General features: G+C 40.4%; 2 protein-coding genes across 2 annotated transcripts; both read right to left on the reverse strand.

Annotated features, from left to right (window-relative positions):
* Positions 1–1,905: 1,905 nt before the first annotated feature.
* Positions 1,906–5,137, reverse strand: LOC116245840 (GDSL esterase/lipase At1g29670-like). The gene is made up of 4 exons (XM_031617415.2): positions 4,671–5,137; positions 3,520–3,747; positions 2,466–2,712; positions 1,906–2,371 (listed from the first exon to the last, which is right to left on the reverse strand). Exons 1-4 carry the CDS (start codon positions 5,082–5,084, stop codon positions 2,073–2,075), a joined length of 1,188 nt encoding a protein of 395 aa, XP_031473275.2. The 5' UTR covers positions 5,085–5,137; the 3' UTR covers positions 1,906–2,072.
* A 1,239-nt stretch (positions 5,138–6,376) lies between these two features.
* Positions 6,377–11,660, reverse strand: LOC126409716 (GDSL esterase/lipase At1g29670-like). Its single transcript, XM_050075655.1, has 4 exons — positions 11,190–11,660; positions 7,736–7,981; positions 7,236–7,494; positions 6,377–6,940 (listed from the first exon to the last, which is right to left on the reverse strand). The coding sequence occupies exons 1-4, from the start codon at positions 11,613–11,615 to the stop codon at positions 6,657–6,659; spliced, it is 1,215 nt and encodes a 404-aa protein (XP_049931612.1). The 5' UTR covers positions 11,616–11,660; the 3' UTR covers positions 6,377–6,656.
* Between the last annotated feature and the right edge of the window lie 6,597 nt (positions 11,661–18,257).

Consider the following 18,257-nt stretch of genomic DNA (forward strand, 5'->3'; position numbering starts at 1 on the left):
CTACCTCCTCCGCCCGTCTTTCCAACTCGTTCACCCGTCCGTCCTCCTTCTTTCCTCTTCGTCTTTTTCCTCTCTTCCCCATCCTCCTTCTTCCCCCCCTCCCATCTACCTCTCCTTCTTCCCTCCTTCCCTTTGCACTCTGTCTCTCCTTCTTCCCCTTCCCCCCTCGGCCTCTCCTTCTTCCCCCTTCTCCCATGGGCCTTCGCCCTTCCCAAGGCTTCCCCCTTCCCCGCCTTCCCCCCTCCTCTCCTCCTCCTTCTCCCTTCCCCATCGGGCCGGACCCAGCCCGGGCCCCGGTTTCTGGCCGACCGATTGACCCGGGCCGGGACACAGGATATCAGGCCGGGACCCGGGATATCCGGCTAGGCCCGGGGCCTGGGTTTCTAGCCCGATGGGCCAAGCCGGGCCAGACCGAGCCCAGGCCCCGGTTTCTGGCCGACGGGTTGACCCGGGCTGGGACACAGGATATCAGGCCGGGACCCGGGATATCGGGCCAGGCCCGGGCCCAAGTTTCTGGCCGACAGGTCAACCCGGCCCGGCCCGATGCCCACCCTTATCCACTAGGCAATGGAAAAGGGGCTCAAACATTGGATCCAAATTCAATTAGCTGATCAGGTAGAAGGAGGGTGGATGATTAGATCGCCCTGATCTAGATTGGTATAGAGCTACGCTATGCAGAATTCTGTCACTTCTCAGCCAACCGTCCGTGACTGGAAGGTAGTTCTGTCAACTAACTTTTAAGCTAGGGTCCCCGAGCACCAATTGGATCCGATTCAAAAAGAGCGGCCGGTTGAAATAAAATGGCCAAACATTTTTTTTTCGAGATATCTTTGTCATTCAGTGACTAATGATTTCTTTTACTCGAGTAATTGGTTCGTAACTTTTAAAAGTTGATCAATGATTTGTTATTTGCCTAAATGTTAGACATTTCGTTCTATAAGTTTTTTATTTTTACCATCCTATAATCTTTCCTACACCACCAGTCCTAAATATCAAATGATCATATATTGGATCCGAAATAATCCGATCAAGTGTTATTTTCTCCTTAATTAATTTTCATTATTTATATGGCAGCTTAATTTGATAGCTATGGTTGTCGACTCGGATCGGCTGAGCAAAAAATTAGTCGATTTTTCTTTGTCCGTTTTTCCCGGTTTGATCACAAATATGCTTGGACGACCCGAATTCACAATGTTGGATAAGAAAAAAATGTCATAAAACTCCAATTTGCAAGGTGAAAAGATGAACATAAAATTCAATGCACGAATCAAATTTTATGAGTGTTTTAAAGTTTAATAATATAATAAAATTCAATTCGTCCGTCTGCTTTCTGTCATTTTCTTATCACTTATAAATCTGCATCAGCATCAGCATGAATTGGCAAAGTTTAGAAGGAGTACTGCGGCATGGATGGTTAATCTAGTTAGCTAATCAAAAATATGATTCGATCAATCGGACCAACCATTTAAATTTCTGCAGCTTTCAGATTGATTTGGATATAAATTTGGATATGTAAATAGTCATTCATTTGCAATAAAGGCTCAGAGCCTATCTAAGTTTTCTTAAAAAACTAACTAGATTGAATTCATACAGTCGATTGGTCATATAATTAACGCCAAAGCGTTACCCTTTCACAAGCCAGAAGGTAAAAACTTGTTTGCTTCATTAATACGATCAGAATTGGCATCAATTTGGTCGATTCTTATGGAAATTCAAGCTTGCCGCTTGAAATCAAATTTTACGCAATTCTGTACTATATTTTAGTTTTCTATTTGCATTTTCCAGAGGACTTTTTCAATATTTTTGGTTGATGCACAGCTGATCGAGTTGGGGTGAATCGGCAGTCTCTGCGATTTGCTTCAGAAGCCGATTTTATGACACCGGTTCGCCTGTACTTACAAGAAATTGAGCAAATCAGAAAGCTTCCTGATGTACTGATAGATTGCAGAAGATGTGCTTTGCTGCCCAAAAGAAGAGAAAGTTCAAGGGGAATCCATTATCCTATTACAGATCTCAATAACTAGATTATGAACCTCAAGGCCCTGTTGTCTCACTGACATAGAGAAGAATCCCTACTGGACGTCCCTCCCATGGGACACCAAGCTTTCAGAAGGCTCTAGAATGGCGGAAGAAGCAGAAGCGGAAGCGTTGATGCTTGCTAACTGCTGGACATTGAAGGGGTAGGCAATAGATGTGAGGTTGGAGGAGTAAACCAGTTGGGAGAGGATGGCATTGACTCTGTCAGTTGGGTGTCCTCCATCAAAGTAGACGTATACGCTCCTGTCATCACATACAGTCCCGTTCTCCACACACACATCGCCACCACTTGAAGTAGAGGTCTCACAGCATCCCGACGCCACCACTTCGAATCCTGTTGGGCAACATTTTGAGATTCCCAAACCAGAAAGAAACGATTGGATACTTAACATGAATAAGAAACTTAAAGGGAAAGAGAAGTTGCATACCATAAGTTGATGGGTTGGCTATAATTTCCATTAGTGGAGTATAGACGTTGGCAAAGACGAAACTGGAGCCCGGCAACTCCTCGTTGAGCTTGTCAATGGAAGAGTTCAAGAGAGTGTTGAATAAGATGGCCCCGTAGCTGTACAATTCATTGCAACTGCCGTCGCCCATGCTTCGGACCACCGGCGTGCAGCCACATGCTTCCGTCGAGTACAACACAAACTTCCGGGCTCCGTAGCTATACATCCTCTGCCGAAAACGAAATCGCGATTCACATGCACTTAATTTCAGTCAAAATATGATAAAATTTTGGACCTCCGAATTCTCTGACGTTCTTTTTGGAAGCAAGTAGTTTGTGGGTGTTGAAGGAAATTCACAAAATCTCTAAAGTTCATTAATGCTGTTAATTTGCGATCTTAGATATGGCAATCTTAAGGGACTGTTAACATCTTGTGAAATCAAAGCAAAGTTCTCCAAATTCTCTAGTGACAGAAGTTTGTTAATGCATGGAAACTTATCAGTAACCAGAATTCTCATGAGAGATTCGATTTTTTCTAATCTTGCATACTCTCAAGTTTGCATCAGCCAAAAAAGAGAAATCCCCTTCACTCAAGACATTACAGAGTCTCCAGTAGGGTTAAACTCCAAGCTGGTGGTTGGCCTGATTGGCGTTCACAAAAATGGTGAAGAAGTAACCGAGACTGGTAGCGGAGATGGAAGGAAATTTTCTGAGGTTTTGAACAAGCATGCTTCGGTGGTACTGGTTGTTGTTTGGGAACCGGTAGCTGGGAGGAGAGTCTATGCATTTGACAAAAAGATGGGCATCTCTCCAATTGTGTTTCTATTACAAGATATGCAGAAATTACTTTTATCACAAATATTTGAAGTAGTTCTTCTAAATTTTAAGCATGTAGTAGAGAACATTTCAGAGCATTTATAAAAAATCGAGAGTTTAGAAAAAGCCTGAAGTTTGGTGAATTAAGAGGATATTTTCAGATTGTCAATTCTCAAAAAATTAACCTCAAGGTAAGCAAATTGAAAAAGGTATTTCCGCACCTTGAGTTGTCCGGCAAACACGGAAATGAGGTAGTCGGTGAACTTGGGGAGGTCGCAAGTAAGCGTTGTGCCGAAGCAGTAGGTGATGTAGTCGTTGGCGCCGGTGTTGAATGCGAAGATGCTGCTAGCAAGATATGAAGTGAGGTTTTCTCCCAGCAGCGCTTCCAACTCCGGCAGCGTCGAGTTCTCAAAGAATGCAATCTGGTCATTCAGTGGTATCACTATTGCCTGCAAAAATTGCAGCAAACCAAAGTGATTAGGGATGTGAAGTGTTAGGTTTTGAGCAGAAAAGAAAAAGAAAGGGGTCATTGGATATGATCATATAAATTATCAAGCATGAAAGATATATATATGTGCCAGAAAATATTATTATATTTACCATTGATCACAAAATCACTCTTAGAAGTTCATGAGAAGATTGATTAGCACCACCACATGGAATACTTAAAATTTTTGGGAAAATAATAATAGTATAAAGAACATAAAAGTTCTGCTCCTGGACCTAAAGAAAAGAGGAGTAAAAGTGGGGTACGCCATCATGATCGTATTAATTTTTTCATTCCGGATGATTATATAACTTTTGTTTTTGGACTAGCAGCCTAAGATAGTGCGCATGTTCGGCATCCATAACTGACCCCTCACATTGCAACTGCGTGACTTGTTAGTTTTCCTTTTTTGGTTTTTTTATATTTATATTTTTCTCAAAAAGGTAACTTTTGGCTGTTCCAACTTTGTTTTTGTAGATTTTTTTTTTTTTGCAATGTTTTTCTGTCATTTGAACTCAAAGCATTTACTTCAGTGCATGGAGCCGAGCATTCAACCAATGTCAAGCATTCATCAAGTCATTGGACGTGCAAGGAAGTCCGATTCATCTAACCAACTACATGTTTTTAGGCGAGTGGTGAGTGAAAAGTTAACAATCCACTGCCCACAAAAAAACTGGATGGAACACACCTCACTCCAATCAGTTATGCTATATCAGGAGGATGAAAAATCTTGTCCTCCTTCTTCTACATTTCTTCTAACAATTCATCAAACTCATCTGCCAAGACGCGTGGTGTCCGGTCTCCTACCATTTCATAAATGCAAGAGCCAGAATACGTATATAGAGATATCCATAGGAGAACTAATGAATGAACTGTAAAACTTACACCAGTAGTGGTGTTGTCGAGGATCCCAGACCCAGCAGATGCATAGTTGAGTCCATGAAGGATCTTCTCCCCCTTGGCATATGGAGCCAAGTTGCAAGGGATCAAATCCGGCAGGCCCAGAAGCTGACCCAGAACATCAGTCAAGATCCGCGCGTTGGTGAACCTGCCGGTGGCCGCGAAGAAATCTACGCCGTATGGTGGGAAATCTGCGACGGCCGTCGAGTTCAGAACGAATACATTGTTGCCACTGTCAACAATGGAGTCGCCGAACACGAACAGTGCTGGGACGCTACCATCAGCATCAGCGGGTGCTAAAGAGAAGGAGATGAGGACACAGAAAAGGAACAGCATGGTGGGGTTGGACTCTCCCATTTTCTTCGGTGCTCTTTGTTCCCTCTTAAATTCCCTTGACATATATAAATATAAGAGAGGGAACAAACGGTGGCCTTCACATTATTTCCACACTGAACCATTGGAGCACTCCTTTCTTGCTTCTATATCTTCCTCCGGAAACATCTGACAGTCAACTTGATCTTTACTCGTAATTCAACCTAAGAGGTAGGACCTTCAGATACTTTCAATATTGGTTCATATCGGTCAGTACATATAATTCATTCATTCATCATAGAATTGAGGTTTTTGAGGGCCACATATACGATGCGCTTAAATTTCATATTAGATTATAGTTTCAATTAAAACATTAAATATTGGTCTCTTTTAGTATTATGAAGACACATAGCAGTAATAATAAAAATAATAATAAGCCAAAAGATGTAAATGAGGTCATCCGATAGCTCCCAGTCCGGCCGACGACGCTCTCGTGAATGTTTGAATAGGAAGAGGCCGGGAGGTGCCCTCTACTGGTCAATGGAGATATTGGCTGTTAGATGCCGCTGCACCTCTGATCCATGCACCTTCTTAATTAACCAGCTTCAAAGCTATAAGCCACAATCTGTCAGATGTATATCAGTAAATGGATTTAAGCACCGGTTCCAACATAACACTAAAGAACTTCACAATAAAGAAGGGCCTTCTTGCAAGGTGGAAAAATACGGAAAGCCCGGTCACCTAATTTATTTGTTCGATCATTTATTAATCGATCTAATGATACCTTTTTTTAGTCAAAAGGGTTTTTTTATTATTTTCCTATTCATACGTTTTATGTATTCCAAACAACCATGTGATTCTTGTGCCATTCCATACGCAGAAATGCCGGGCCGGCTTACAGAAATATTTCTGTAAGCAAAGAAGCTTGTCTAACTGAAGCAACCAGTGACGATGTGGCAGCGAGCAGCCTAACTGGTAGGACCTTCACGAACTCTCGTTGGTGCTTGTCGGTCAGTATAATCGATCCATTCATCATAGAATGAGTTCTTTTGAGGGCCACATATACGATGTGCTGAAATTTCATATTGGATTATAGTTTCAATTAAAACATTAAACTGACACACATAATAATAATAAAGATAATATGTGTAAATGTGGTCATCCGAGCATCTATTGTTCTGTTTAAAATGATGCCATCTGATAGCACCGTTTCCACTCCAAAATTTTAGGTACAAGCTACTTGGTTCAACATCGGCTGCAAGCACCGTTTCCAACATAATACTAAGGAACTTGACAATATTTGAGTACAAGCCGTTGCAACACTCAAACCGATGGGGAAAATGATGCAACTCATCACAACTTTCAGAGGATGCGGGTCATTGTATTCTATAGAAAAACTTCATTTTCATCATGTCTCAGAGAAGAGATGCGAACAACAGGCACAATTTCATGGCCCCTCCTCCATTCCAGCTCTTTTAAATTACTTTTCTAATGTATATGGTCTACTGACGAATAAGTGTGTAGACCATAAATGTGTTCCTTGGGTACACTAACGAGTACACCAAATTTATTACAAACTGATAAGAAGCAGAAAGACAGACTAGCTGAGAGTGCCAACTAAAATCCACTCACAAGCGCTGCCGTTCATCCGTGGGCTCTCTAACTGCTTGCATGTGACTCTGTCTCTGCATAAGCATTTGATGAAGCAGCGGGCCCTAGCTCAAGGTCAACCAGACGAGCAACATTGTAGGGATAAACTTCGGATGATAGCTCTGAGAGATACGCCTTGCCTGCCAAGTGTTTGTAGAGTGCCTCAGTGAAGTGCACACCATCAAAATACATGTAGGCGTCTCTGTCCTCGCATGGGGCGCTGCCTTCCTCGCACATCTTGTTCTGGCTTGATTTTGAGAGTCTGCAACATGTCTGGTTTATCACCCTGAACCCTACAAATTATGCACCAATAATATAGGCAAGTCAGAGGATGCACAAACGAAATTGTGCGTAAGAACGCGCAGAACTATTGGAAGAAGACAACCATGTGAATTTAACACGAAAGTACTGCAGGAAAACGCGTTATTTTTTTATCCCCAGAAGCAACAGACAGTATAAAAGAATCAAACTTGGTTCCTGGACCTAATGTAAAGTGGCATAGAGGGAGGGATTTGTCTAAATTGCCAACACCCTGCGATGGATGACAATGAAGACATACATGGGTGACGGTGAAAGAAAGGAACATACCCAAAGGAGCAGGGTTGTCGAACACGTCTCTAACAATTTTATAGGTATCGACGTAGACAATACGGGAGCCAGGCATCTGCCTCTTCTCCAAATCCCCCAAGGATGAGCTTAAGAGCTTGTTGAAGGAGATGGCAGCGTTGTTCATCTCCTCTTTGCAGTACCCGTCCTTCATGCCTGACGCTGCCCTAGCAAATGGCGTGCAACCAATCGCCTGAACTCCAAACAGCACAAACTTTCTGGCTCCCACGCCATACACTGCCTGCACCAAACAACCCCACCACCCAAACTCAGTCGGCAAACCTGATTTCTCATCTTCAACATGCTTTCTGCTTTGTAAGAAAAAACAGAAAGAAAGAGAGACAGAAAGAGGGAAAAAAAACAGGGGATTAGGGAACCATCCATCAAGACAGATGGATAGCCTCGATTTTTGCTTCAACTATCAGGACCATCTGCCAAAGGCGGCCCCTTCTCAATGATGCTCGTCATTGGTAGTTCTGTACCTTGAGTTGTTGAGTGAAATTTGCCAAGAGTGACTGCAGGAACTCCTGTGCAGTGCATTGGCCATCCCCGCTGTTTGCTTGGGAGCACATCCATGAGCAGTCATTGCCCCCCGCATTGAACATGAATATGCTCTTGGACAGGAAGGAAGCGAGTTGTTGCCCCTTCTCTCTGAGTTGAGAGCTCAAGTCTCGTACCGTCGCAGTTCGGAAGTGCTCGATCTGTTGGTTCAACGATATGCACGCCGACTGCAATGAAAGAACAACCAAGAGCGGAATGAATGGATTATGATCCTTTCAGCCCCAAACCACTGATCAGTGCGTCTATTTCTTTTCCAAATAGTCTTTTCCCGAAGATATAATGACAGAGTTAATTATGCATATTAGAATTTCCTTTACCTGTAGAAATGAGGATCCCCTCTGTGTTTCATTAACTTTTATGTCTTTCATAAGATCTAGAACAGTAGGTATTGCTTTTAGAATCTGATTCCATGCTACCCATATTTAGTGAGGTTTTTAAGTAATCCATTGCGCAACTCGACAACTGAAAAATCTCCAACCTGCAGGCTAGGTCGCTGGTGGCTGACATCATCAGCGTAAGCACCCTCCAGGAAGCAAGACATGTCTCAGGATGCTTGACCGTTTGATTCGTAAAAGCAACTCGGGATGCGTGTCGTCTCTTTGTCTGTGCTAAGGCCGAATCAGCTTTCTTGCAGCTTAGAGATGGCCGATGTGAGAAATTGAGAATCTTTTTATGCGTCTTATTTCACAGCGACTTATAACAATGTTACAAGTATAACAAAAGAAATAAAACTGAAATAAAAGACACAATCAACTTTTCATAACATAACAAGGACAATTTTTTTTTCTTAATTGCCTCATTTACATGCTGCAACTCTAGCTATGGAACATATTGAAACTGGATTGGTTTTGTTAGCCTTTCAGAAAATTTGAACAGGTTGGTCTCCTTTTCTCCAATTTTTTGGCTCTACTGAGTCCAATCTGATGCTTATTTTTCTATTTGAGTCAGATCCATTTGCACCCATTTGAGTGGGATGAGAGTAACTGAGTCCAGGCATCGGCACCAAAATCTGATGCCGAAAAATAAGGTTCAGGTTGATTAATTTATTCAAAGAAAACCACAAGTGTTCTCCGAGCAATCACCTACTCATCCTCTAATTCATCCTTTACAATATACAGGAATTTTAACAAGCTCAACTAACACCCTTCAAGAGTTTATATGACAAGATTTACTACTATTTGTGACGCAACGCTTTTGATTAATGTCTAGTATATCCACTGAACATGAGGCAATTGAGTTCATGACTTTCTTGGCCGTGAAGAAATTTGAATGGGGAGCTTTTCTCACCTGATGTTGATGCTACAGGACTAACACCCATGAGCAAGTCCAAGCAATCAAACACACCCAGGGAGCACAATCCTTGGCGCAAGAATTACAGAAAAAGGGAGACAAGATTGACTCAGGTAAAGAGAGATATAGGTGAAGGATGAAAGGTAGGGATAAAGACTGCACTTTCATGGAAAGTTTTGCCAGTCTTTGTCATGAGAGACGTCACCTTCTCTTATTTTATTCTATTTTAGGTCACGTTTTCCTCGCTTCAGATCTATCTCACATGTATGGATTTTAGGCAAAAAGTAAATTCTTCTGTTTAAATGACACTGGGGCCGAATTTATAAATTGATTTGAAGAATCCTTCTCTTTTCTAAGTAAAACACACAGACACCTATCAACTAAAGGATCATGCATCCATATATTGTAATAATATATAAGAGTAGGGCTAACCTTCATTTTCCTTAAAAGGCTTCTTTTTAAAAGGTGGAAGCGAAACAAAAATTTCTCTTTTTTCTAAAATTGCCCATGGGGTGCTGCAATTTTACATGAAAAGTACGCCTGAATTTAAAATTTCTTGAGGGGCATGAAAATCCAAGAGAGATAGAGGGAGAGATCGTTCACCAACCAGTTTATTAGTTACTGTTGCTTTCAGAAATTAGGTGCTATGCGTTAGCTGGGCAAACTGTAAAATTAGGTCAACTCAATACTTTTGTTGGTACTTGCATGAATATTTTACTTTTTACCTCACTTTTTGTTTGCGTGCATTTCAGTAGTTCTTGACTGGATGGTTGATTAGGTCTAAGGAGACATGAATGCCCTAAAATATTGCATGAAAGCGCTACACCAACATTGGAAACATACAATAAGAATGTGAATATCACTTTTAAGAACTATAAAAATATTTTTTGGCCAGGGTTGAAGGAGAAAACACACTTTAGAGAGAGAGATTTGTACCAACAATTCTTCCAAAGGTAGCTGTGTATGGCTTTACCGTTACTGTTAGGTGAATGAAATGGTCAATGGTTCAACCTACCAATACCATCAAACCACTTTATTTTTCAATTTTTGTTATGTTTTTCTCTTCTTCTTCTTCTTCTCTTTTTTCGAACTTTATCCTGTTTTTTCCTTTTTCATTTTTTTGGGTGGGAAGGTTGAGTAGTTTGTTCAACATATTTTACCCCGTTTCTAGACAGAACTTCTCCCATATCTAATCGATTATCTAATACTATTTACAACCAAGCACCGTGAGGAGATTCTCACGTCTACACTTTGAAAAGGTCAATTTGGTCCCCATCTTTCCTTGATGAAGAAGCAATGGAACCACTCAAAAAGGATTGGTTTGTCTTTTATAAATTAAAAAAAAAAAGCTTACACTATATATATATATATATATATATATATATATATATATATATATATATATATATATATATATATATATATATATATATCCTTTATTGTGGTCCTCATCTAAGAAGACAACCAAATAAATGTATTTACCTAAGCGGTTCAGGGCGTGCGCTTGCATCCTGTGTTAAAAGCCCAAGATGACTCAGCTGAGGGCTGCAATCTTAGGAAGCGTGTTAAATTCAACATTGAACGTGCAAATTATGATAAGGTCTAAGAGGTTAGGCAACGCTTATCGGAACAACAGCTGGTAGGATGTCAGGATGTGAGCTTTCCGTTCAATTTATTCAAGCAGGCGACAAAATCTCTCAGTCGACGACTGGTAGGAAAAAACAAAATGAACTATTACCCAATAAAATTCCAAACATATTAAATTATTCAGTACTATTCTCAGTAGGCCAGTAAATTAAGATCAGAAAACCTGATGAAACATCATCATGTTGAGAGATTAGTTCAACGTTTAAATCCTTCAGAAACTGGTCGCAATTTTCAGAAAAGGGGAAACAAATTGTGAAAATGATCGACAGGCAAGAGACATGAAAGGTCCTCAAGTTGATCATCAACTGAGCGGAAAACAGTAACCTTCACCCAAGTGAAATTACTTAATCTCTCAAGAACTAAGAAGAACAAGCAGCAGAAAAGGCTCACGATTAAGAACTGCTAACCAATTAGAGAAGAAGAATGATAGAAACTCACGATATCAGCAACGGAGTCGAGGATTCCGGAACCACCGGAAGCGTAATTGAGGCCGTTGAGGATGCGCTCCCCCTTGGACAGAGGGTCCTTTGCGGCAGGCAGGAAGGCAGGGAGGTTGAGCAGCTGCGCCATGACATCTGCTGGGTTCATTCCGTTGGTGAGCCTCCCAGTAGGACCCTCTGCAAAATCCACCCCATAAGGCAGAAAGTCGAACTTGGCTTCTGGGTTCGGGAGGAAGACGTTGTTCCCATTGTCCACCATCGAGTCCCCGAAGACGAACAGGGGCGCCGCGTTCTTCTTCTTTTCTGCTGAGCGGAAAACAACTCTGGTAGAGCCTGAAGAAGGAAGGAAGAAGAGGAGGTAGAGGGTGGAGACGAGGACGATGGAGAAGAAATGAAAGGGAGAAGAAGGGAAATGTGTCGGCATCTTCTCCCTGTCCACGACCAGAGGATGACGGGTTACGGTCGACAGGTCGAGCGGCATTTTATTTTGTCGGAAGATATCGCCCTGTCATTTTTTGCATATTTGACCTGCTTTTTGCAATTTTTTATTTCTTTCTGCAGTTAACCGTAGATAACAACCCGTGCCCGCTAGAGTCGACCCCGAACACAGTCCCTCGAGTCCAGTTCGAGTTAAGCTGTGAAGCTCGACACAATCCCTCGAGTCCAGTTCGAGTTGAAGTTGTGAAGCTCGTGTTGAGCTCGAGTCAAGCTCTGACTAAACATGAGATGAGCCGAGCTCGAGCTCGAGCTCGACTCGGCTCATATGCAGCCCTACGCGAGAGTGGGTCTATGTGCGGTGAGGTGTGACAACCTCGTTATAGCATGGGCGGGGCTAGGGGGTGGTGCCCTTCAAAAAAAATTTAAAAAAAAAAATTACATGTATATTTAAAAAATTTTATTTTTTTATATAAAAATTTTGAAAATGGTATTTAGGCTCTTTGTCAAAAAACTTTAATTCTACCCTTTCAGAAAAATTTTCTGGTGTTCGTCCTGTTATCAAGATCCGACCCTCACTAGAAACACTAAACCTTTTGCAGGAAACCTTGTTCTTCTTCAGCCATTCCTATCCCCATCTTCCCTGCCATAATCCTTGATCCAAAGTGTTGTCATCATCTTCATCATCTTCCATAATCGCCATATCGAGCAGCAAGTCGTAAAAGAAATGGGCTTCTCTTAGTCAGTCATCCTTATATTCATCTTTTCTCCCGAGCGGAAATAGAATTTTTCTTTTAAAAGAGCCGAATAGGTCAAAGCATCAAGCAATTACAGGTGCCAACTATGTTTTTTTCAAATTTTTATAGGAGTCAAAACTAAAATTCTGAAAATTTTAACTGGTAAAACTTTATCTTTCAAAATCCTAAAAAAGTTCGAGCTCAATGCTGCATCAGCTCGAGCCTGTTCTATAGAGCTGGACTTTTTGAGTTGACTCGGCTCATGTGCAGCTCTAATTACTCAGTTGCTCTTTCCTGACTACAAGCCATTGTATTTCATCAAACCCGATCTTAGATAACAATGCCACCAAAGAAACCAACTTTCAACAGCCGCACTTAGAGGGCCCCTTATCGAAGTGGTGGAGTTTTCTCTATACACTTTTTAGCTTTCTCCTTTTCATTTTCTTCGTAAATGAAGCTACTCTCTAATGTTGAAAAAAACATTCTTGTCTCAGAACGTATCCTGCCCGGTACGTGGCTGATAGAGGTTCATATATTATTACATTTTAATCAATTAAAATTATTAAAATTATTTTTGGAATTCGAAAAATAAGAAGGTGATCATACAAGCCGACATGTAATACTATACCGTTTTTGCTCACAATTGAAAGCATGAGCTCTATATGGTGTCTTTGAAACCAATGAACAGAACAAGTAAAACTGACAAACAAAGCATTCATATTATGAAAAAGTGGACACTATAGGCTGCACATGACACAAACATTACATAGAACAGAAATAACAGAAATCAAACACCGAACATAACGGACGAGACAAACATCACAAAAACAAGTTGTGAGAAGAAAATTCCAGGGCAACCCCAGCATCAGTTCTCCGGAAGGATAGGTCGTGAGAAGAAAATTTTTTATGTGGTTCGTTAGGCAAGGGGCAAGAATAGGTCACAGTCACTAGATAATAAGAAAAAAGGTCAAGTAGCAAAAAAGCTAATTGAATATGCATTGTTCTTTTATTCTTGTATTCGATTAGGATTGGTGACTTCACGCCGATCCGTATCAGCTTCTCAACAACGAACCTAGCCCTACTTTAGCTTACATAAAATATAACTCCAATTAAACGATATGTGGCATTTCATATTTAAGTAATGAATATGGATTTATTTTTAGCAGATTATATCATCAAGCTTTGGAATCACATCTTAATACGGAGCCACAGCCAGGCATCTCCTCCATGAAGTCATCGAGGGAAGCATTCAAGTGGTTATTGAACAGAAGCATAGCACCATTCATCTCAGTCATACATTCACAGTGATTTTCACTCTGGAAAAAGGGTTGCAGCCATGTGGATGGAGATTATGCAAAACAAATATTCGAGCTCCGGCAACGTACAGTTTCTGTGGAAAACAAGTTCTTCAAATTAGTTGCTCTTATACTATTACGCATTTGGGCAGGGTTTAAAAGTATCAACAAATGAATAAGTTGCCCATTAACCGAACATGCGCTGCTGATAATCTGCTTCATATTCTAGCGATGGCTTACTTTTCTCCAGTTCCTATCAATATCAACGGAAAACAACCAGAAAAAATTTATTGGAGGGACCACAAAATTTGGTTTTCCTACCATCGGAAGCCCTTATGGGGTGAGTAACTTCGTCTTTGTGTTTTTTTTCATCTTTTTCATAACATTTGGATCATTTTAATCAACATAAGGAGAATTTCAGGGTCGATATGCAAAAAACGACTCGACCGGTGTGGAAAACTTACACTCTTAAGTTGTGTTTGATACCTCGGATCTTAAATCTGGTCTTCAAAAAAAGGTGTTTGGGAGAATGCTACATGTTAAGATCCATGGATTTAAGGTCGGATGGAGGAAGGTTCAATACTTCAATCTTAAATCATGAATATGAGATTCTAGGGATCTCAATCACTGTGGATCTAAGATCCGCGGTGAAATAAATGCAACATTTATGTATTGTCATCTCAGCAATGGAGTTGGCGCTGTTTAGAAAATTCGGCCATAAAATATCTGAAGCAAAGGGAAGGACCAGAAAGGAAGGATAAGCAGAGATGATTCGTTCGCATACCACTTGCTTTTGCCATGCCAGGCATGAGACATGGCATTGGTGGGAGAAAGAGATTTCGGTTAACTTTCCATCATTACTAAATAACCCATAAGTGAATGTTTTAATAAGCAATATGTTCATACTGTTTGCAAATGTGCAGGTTAATTACCATCGGTTGCAGCATGTAAAGAAAAAACATAGAATTGTTCCATGTAAATCAAACTTATTCTAATTGTAGGCTCAATCTCTTATTAACGGGCATAAAGTAGGTGGCCCAACTGACTATCCAGCCAATGAGAACCCTGTTACTAGTTCCATTTGTGTGGATGTTTTGCTCTTGGGTCAATAGGATGAGGTGTCGTGCCGACCTAAAGAGAGCATATCTCAGCTCCTCATTCCTTGTGGGAAACTCTTACATAATTTGTGAATATTCCAGCATACAAACTGTTGATGTGTTGAAACGATGGGGTTTCCCTATACTCATCAAGTCTGAACTTTGTTGCAGTAAGTCTGATTTCCGCCGAACGGGAAGTGATTGTTAAAAAAAAAATGGACATTAAAGGATTATAAGAGGGCCCTCATCATGGGTGCTGGTGTAGGTACCAACCAGTATGAGGGAGGGTGTAGGGTCCTTTCAAAAAACTTGGGTGCTAGGACATGACCGTAATCACACACGCGTATAAGAATTTAACGGCATTAAAATCCAAGTAGATTAAAGATGAGAAGTATGTAAACACAATAGCAAGAGGAAAGCAACATGTCAAAGTGTTGAAGATGTTGGGAAAACAAGCAAAAACCAGCATAGATGCACAGTATTTTTATTAAAAAAAACATAAAATTCGACGATTTTGGACTCGATCAAGTTCAGAATTGAGCGGATTCAACAAGGTCAACCCCTCCTCTTTTTGTTTTGTTTCTGCTCAGGTTTCTATTCTTCGTGTCATTTGTTCTTGGTTTCTTTGCTAATCTTTCTCTTCTTCTTCTCACCGTTGATTGGTGAAACCTTGTCACCACAATTTGTTTTGAATGAATTTCCATTTTGTCCGCTCTCTATCTCTTTCATTTTCTCACTCATATGACAGCGGCGATTAAAGAAATCTGAAATTCACTTATATCGGTTTTGTTAAAAATATGTTTTAAAATGTGTAGGAAGACAAACATGCACCTCCTAAAAGTTGCGAAAAAAGATTAATAGTCCCCTGAACTCTTTTTCTGGCTGCAGGTTTTTGTAGCTCAAGTCGGAAGGAATAGTTCCCAATAAGGACGCGAGTGAGTTCTTCATGAATACATGGTCTGTCATCTGAGTCGAAGCAAGTGTAGAGGTTGTCATTGCCGTCAATGACGAACATGAAGATGGCGTGAGACATGAAATATGAAGTCTCGTTGAGCTCAGCCTCCACCTCACGTCCAGGAAGTTCTCCACTTGGTGGCTCAACAGTATGATGTGTTCCTGTAATTCATTCTATCACATGCCAGTGAAGAAACTGCCTTTTGTTTCAGAACCATAACATCAGAGACTTGAAATAACAGCAATAGAGAATAACAATAACAATAGCAACGATGATAGTCGCTTTGAAGTTGAAGAAGCTTGTACAAGCTTGACTAGGTGAATTGATGTAAAGCATTTGAGATGAGTGGGACGAAATCCTCGTGATGAGGCTAAAACTTGGGATGGAATCATATATACTGAGAGGAAATACCATACATGCCCAAATCTTCAAATCAATGGCGCCTCTCAGAGCTTCAAAGGCTCCTGTTTGATGTACAAGAAAAATCTTGTGCATCGGTTGAAAACTGTACAGGCGAGTGAACTTTCACCCGTTCACCTCACGACGAATCAAACACCGTGAAACTTCACTCGAAAAACTCCTACGATCGGGTGAAATTTCACACGAAAAAAAGTCCGACCTGTTGAGGTCAGGCTTTTTCGCGGAGAAAAAATTGAGAGCCCTTCACCTCTTTTCCCCGTCGACGCCCTTCTTCCCCTCTCTCACTGCGTCTCCTCCTCTCTCGTTGTGTCTCCTTTTCTCTCGCTCTTTTGTTCCTCACATTTGTTGTTGCACAACTCTCTCCTCTCTCGCTGCATCTCTTCCTCTATCATTGTGTCTCCCCTCTCTCACTGCATCTCCTCCTATCTTGCTCTTTTGTTCCTCTCCTCTCGCTGCACAACAACTTCTAACTGTCAAGAAAAAAATCTCTCATATTTTTTTATCATGTGCACCAAATATAGTTAATTTTACCCTGCAATCAAAGAGGGCCTCAAATCAAAAGATAGTAAAATTTCATCCTATATATTTTCTAAACATTTTTTTTCATGATAAATTTACCATGTTAAATTCTTCCTCTTCAAACAGGACCTAAAGAATTAATGCACCTGACCTTTTTGTCATTTGTTCTATGGTTTCCATGTCATAGAAATCACTTGCTCCCTGTAAAGCTGTTTATTGACTGTGTACTGGAAAAGAGTAAGGGTAGAAGCTAACGATGCCACACTCGTTCCGTTTTATTAAATCCCACAACAACAAATTAAAACCTTTCATTTAGTTGTCTGGTTATGTGGATCACTATATATATATATATATATATATATATATATATATATATATATATATATATATATATATATATATATATATATATATATATATATATATATATATATATACAGAGAGAGAGAGAGAGAGAGAGAGGAAATATTTAAATGCAGACTCTAACTCTTTAGGGTCACCCAACTCATTCATAATGGTGTTTTGATCCTTTGTCATATGGTTATGAGAAAAACAAGAGAAAAAAAGTGAACATCAAATAATGATTCTGACTCTTTGGGGTCACCCTGCTCACTCGTAAGGGTATTTTGATAGAAACTGATTGAGAGTAGTGCGCCAGCAACTTGCAGGCTACCTGGTTAGCAACTTAGCATACTCCAAAGTCCAAACGTTTAATTGAAGCCTAACATCTCGATTGGTCAACAGATATAATGTAGCAGATCAGGCTTAGTGATCCTCCTTTCTAGGCGTTCACGTCCTTCTACTGGCCAAAGTTGGAAGCAGGTTATGTGTTCGGGCCCGAACACAACAACGAAAATGTATGTGTTTGGAAGTAATGACTATTCTAAAATATATTAATATATAATCATCTTTTCTTGTTCACTAACAATTAAGCTCGTGGTTATGTAATTGATACTTTCTTTCCACATAAACATATTGATCAGACTGGAATTTTTAATCTGGGTTTCAAATGTTGGTGTTTGGAAGCAAAATAACTGCAAATCGCATTCCCAGATCATGATCGCCATCTCTACCCCTAGCTGACTTCTCGGAGTCTTAAAGGGGAAAAAAATGTTAGTCCACTCCTTTTGCTATAAAAGCAGGAGAAGAGGGTGAATTTACTTGTGATGGAATTATACCATGTTTGAAATGATATATAGGGACAGATAATCCAAGTGATGAATGTCTCGTCCACAAAAAAATGGTCGAAAAGGGAGGATAAATATTGTCATAAGATTGGACGCGTTTTTCCTGCACACGGCAGGTTAAATGTTTCAAAGAAAAAAACCCAGATCTACTGCCCATGCATATCGCACTGGCCCCTTGTCTATGCAGGTTCTTATATAATTTATAATTTTTATTTTGAAAAAATAATTTAAAATCCAACAAATAAAAAAAATAAGGCAAATGTAGTTTTCAGTGACCAGCCTTGGCATTCATCGGCAACATATTGTTTAGATGCTTCATAATCTTCATAACAATGGCATCCTCGTAGAATATGTATCTCTTTTTTTACTAGCGCATGCTCATGTCCTAAAGTTATTTAGATGCTTATCCATGTCAGAGTTG

This window comes from Nymphaea colorata, chromosome 1, assembly GCF_008831285.2.
Source record: "Nymphaea colorata isolate Beijing-Zhang1983 chromosome 1, ASM883128v2, whole genome shotgun sequence".
Taxonomy (NCBI): Eukaryota; Viridiplantae; Streptophyta; class Magnoliopsida; order Nymphaeales; family Nymphaeaceae; genus Nymphaea; species Nymphaea colorata.